General features: G+C 63.5%; 1 protein-coding gene across 1 annotated transcript in view; it reads left to right on the top strand.

Moving 5' to 3' along the window:
* The first annotated feature begins 1027 nt into the window (after positions 1-1027).
* The window catches only part of LOC106811120 (transmembrane protein 120 homolog), a 9068-nt gene continuing 8163 nt past the window's right edge, over positions 1028-1932 (top strand). Inside the window, exons 1-2 of the mRNA XM_014814660.1 lie at positions 1028-1137; positions 1756-1815. Of these exons, the coding sequence (XP_014670146.1) occupies positions 1028-1137; positions 1756-1815 (170 nt within the window). The remainder of the gene's footprint in view (positions 1138-1755; positions 1816-1932) is intronic.

Here is a 1932-nt window from a genome sequence, read left to right as displayed (position 1 = left end):
ATCCCTCATCGTCGCTGCTGCGACCGCCCAGCATCCCTCATCACCGCCGCGGCGACCGCGCAGCATCCCTCATCACCGCTGCGGCGACCGTGCAGCATCCCTCATCACCGCTGCGGCGACCGCGCAGCATCTCTCATCGTCGCCGCGGCGACCGCCCAGCATCCCTCATCGTCGCCGCAGCGACCGCGCAGCATCCCTCATCATCGCCGCAGCGACCGCGCAGCATCCCTCATCGTCGCCGCAGCGACCGCGCAGCATCCCTCATCACCGCCGCGGCGACCGCGCAGCATCCCTCATCATCGCTGCGGCGACCGCGCAGCATCTCTCATCGTCGCCGTGGCAACTGCGCAGCATCCCTCATCGTCGCCGCAGCGACTGCGCAGCATCCCTCATCATCGCCGCGGCGACCGCGCAGCAGCTCTCATCATCGCCGTGGCGACCCCGCAGCATCTCTCATCATCGCCGTGGCGACCGCGCGACATCCCTCATCGTCGCCGCGGCGACCGCGCAGCATCCCTCATTGTCGCCGTGGCGACCGCACAGCATCTCTCATCATCGCCGTGGCGACCGTGCAGCATCCCTCATCGTCGCCGCGGCGACCGCGCAGCATTCCTCATCGTTGCCGCGGCGACCGCGCAGCATCTCTTATTGTTGCCGCGGGGACCGCGCAGCATCCCTCGTCGTCGCCGTGGCGACCGCCCAGCATCCCTCAACGTCGGCGCAGCGACCGCTCGCAGCATCTCTCATCGTCGCCGTGGCAACTGCGCAGCATCCCTCATCGTCGCCGCAGCGACCGCCCAGCATCCCTCATCGTCGCCGCGGCGACCGCCCAGCATCCCTCATCGTCGCCGCAGCGACCGCGCAGCATCCCTCATCGTCGCCGCAGCGACCGCGCAGCATCTCTCATCGTTGCCGCGGCAACCGCGCAGAATCCCTCATTGTCACCGCTGCGACCGCCCAGCATCCCTCATCGTCGCCGCGGCGACTGCTCGCAGCATCTCTCATCGCCGTCGTTTCTTCCCACAGGATGCGTCCGGGAGCGGACGAGGAGGGTCGCGTCGCCGAGCTGAGACACAACGTCGCTCGCGTCGAGACGCAGCTGCAGGAGATCCGGGAGACGCTGCCTCGCAAGAATGGGTGAGTGCCGCCGCCCTGCCGCATGCACGCCAGGGGGCGCCTCCGCCTCCCCCGGCGCTGTCGTCGCGGTCAGTGTTGTCGCGGGCGTCCAGCTAGGAGTTCTGCTTCTGGTTCCCGAACCTACGGCGTAGTTCTGTGCCTTCATAGGTGTCGTTCTCTTACTGACGGCGCCCCCTGGTGTGGCAGCATGGTTCCTGGTACTTAAACTGACAGTGCCCCCTGGTGGAGCAGTATTGTTCCTGGTACTTGAAGTAACAGTGCCCCCTGGGGGGCAGTATGGCTTCTGGTACTTAAAGTGACAGCGCCGTCTGGTGGGTTCATGTGCTACTCTATCCCCTTCTAGTTGCTATTCGTGAACCGGCACTGCCCCCTGGTGGTAGCCAGCAGTGGGGGTTCGGAGGTCGTTGAAGTGTTGGTTCTTTCTTGCCACGTCCCATGCTAGTTCCCTCTGCAATCTGTTTTGCAGCACGATAGTGTGAGGCTGTTGGGATCAGGCTCACCATGATGCGCCGTCATGTAATATAATGTAACGTGGGCATGATGTACGAGCGTTCGTGCGCCGCGCGCCCCGTTCCGTGCTCACGTAATCAGTCGTGGATGTTTTCGTTTCTCGAATAGGACCTACCTGCAGATCATCGTCGGAAACGTCAACGTGTCCATTCTCAACAAGGCGGACAGGTAAGTTGACGTCATCTCGCACACCTGTAGTAGCTCGTTAACGTGGTAACGATAGGTAAGCTGATTACATTCCGCACACATGTGGCCCGTTGTTATCGTACAGCAGGTAAATTCAAC

The sequence above is a fragment of the Priapulus caudatus genome, unplaced genomic scaffold (assembly GCF_000485595.1).
Source record: "Priapulus caudatus unplaced genomic scaffold, Priapulus_caudatus-5.0.1 Scaffold506, whole genome shotgun sequence".
NCBI classification, from domain to species: domain Eukaryota; kingdom Metazoa; phylum Priapulida; class Priapulimorpha; order Priapulimorphida; family Priapulidae; genus Priapulus; species Priapulus caudatus.
The sequence above is the reverse complement of the archived record's forward strand: the minus strand, read 5'-3'. Positions and strand labels throughout refer to the sequence as shown.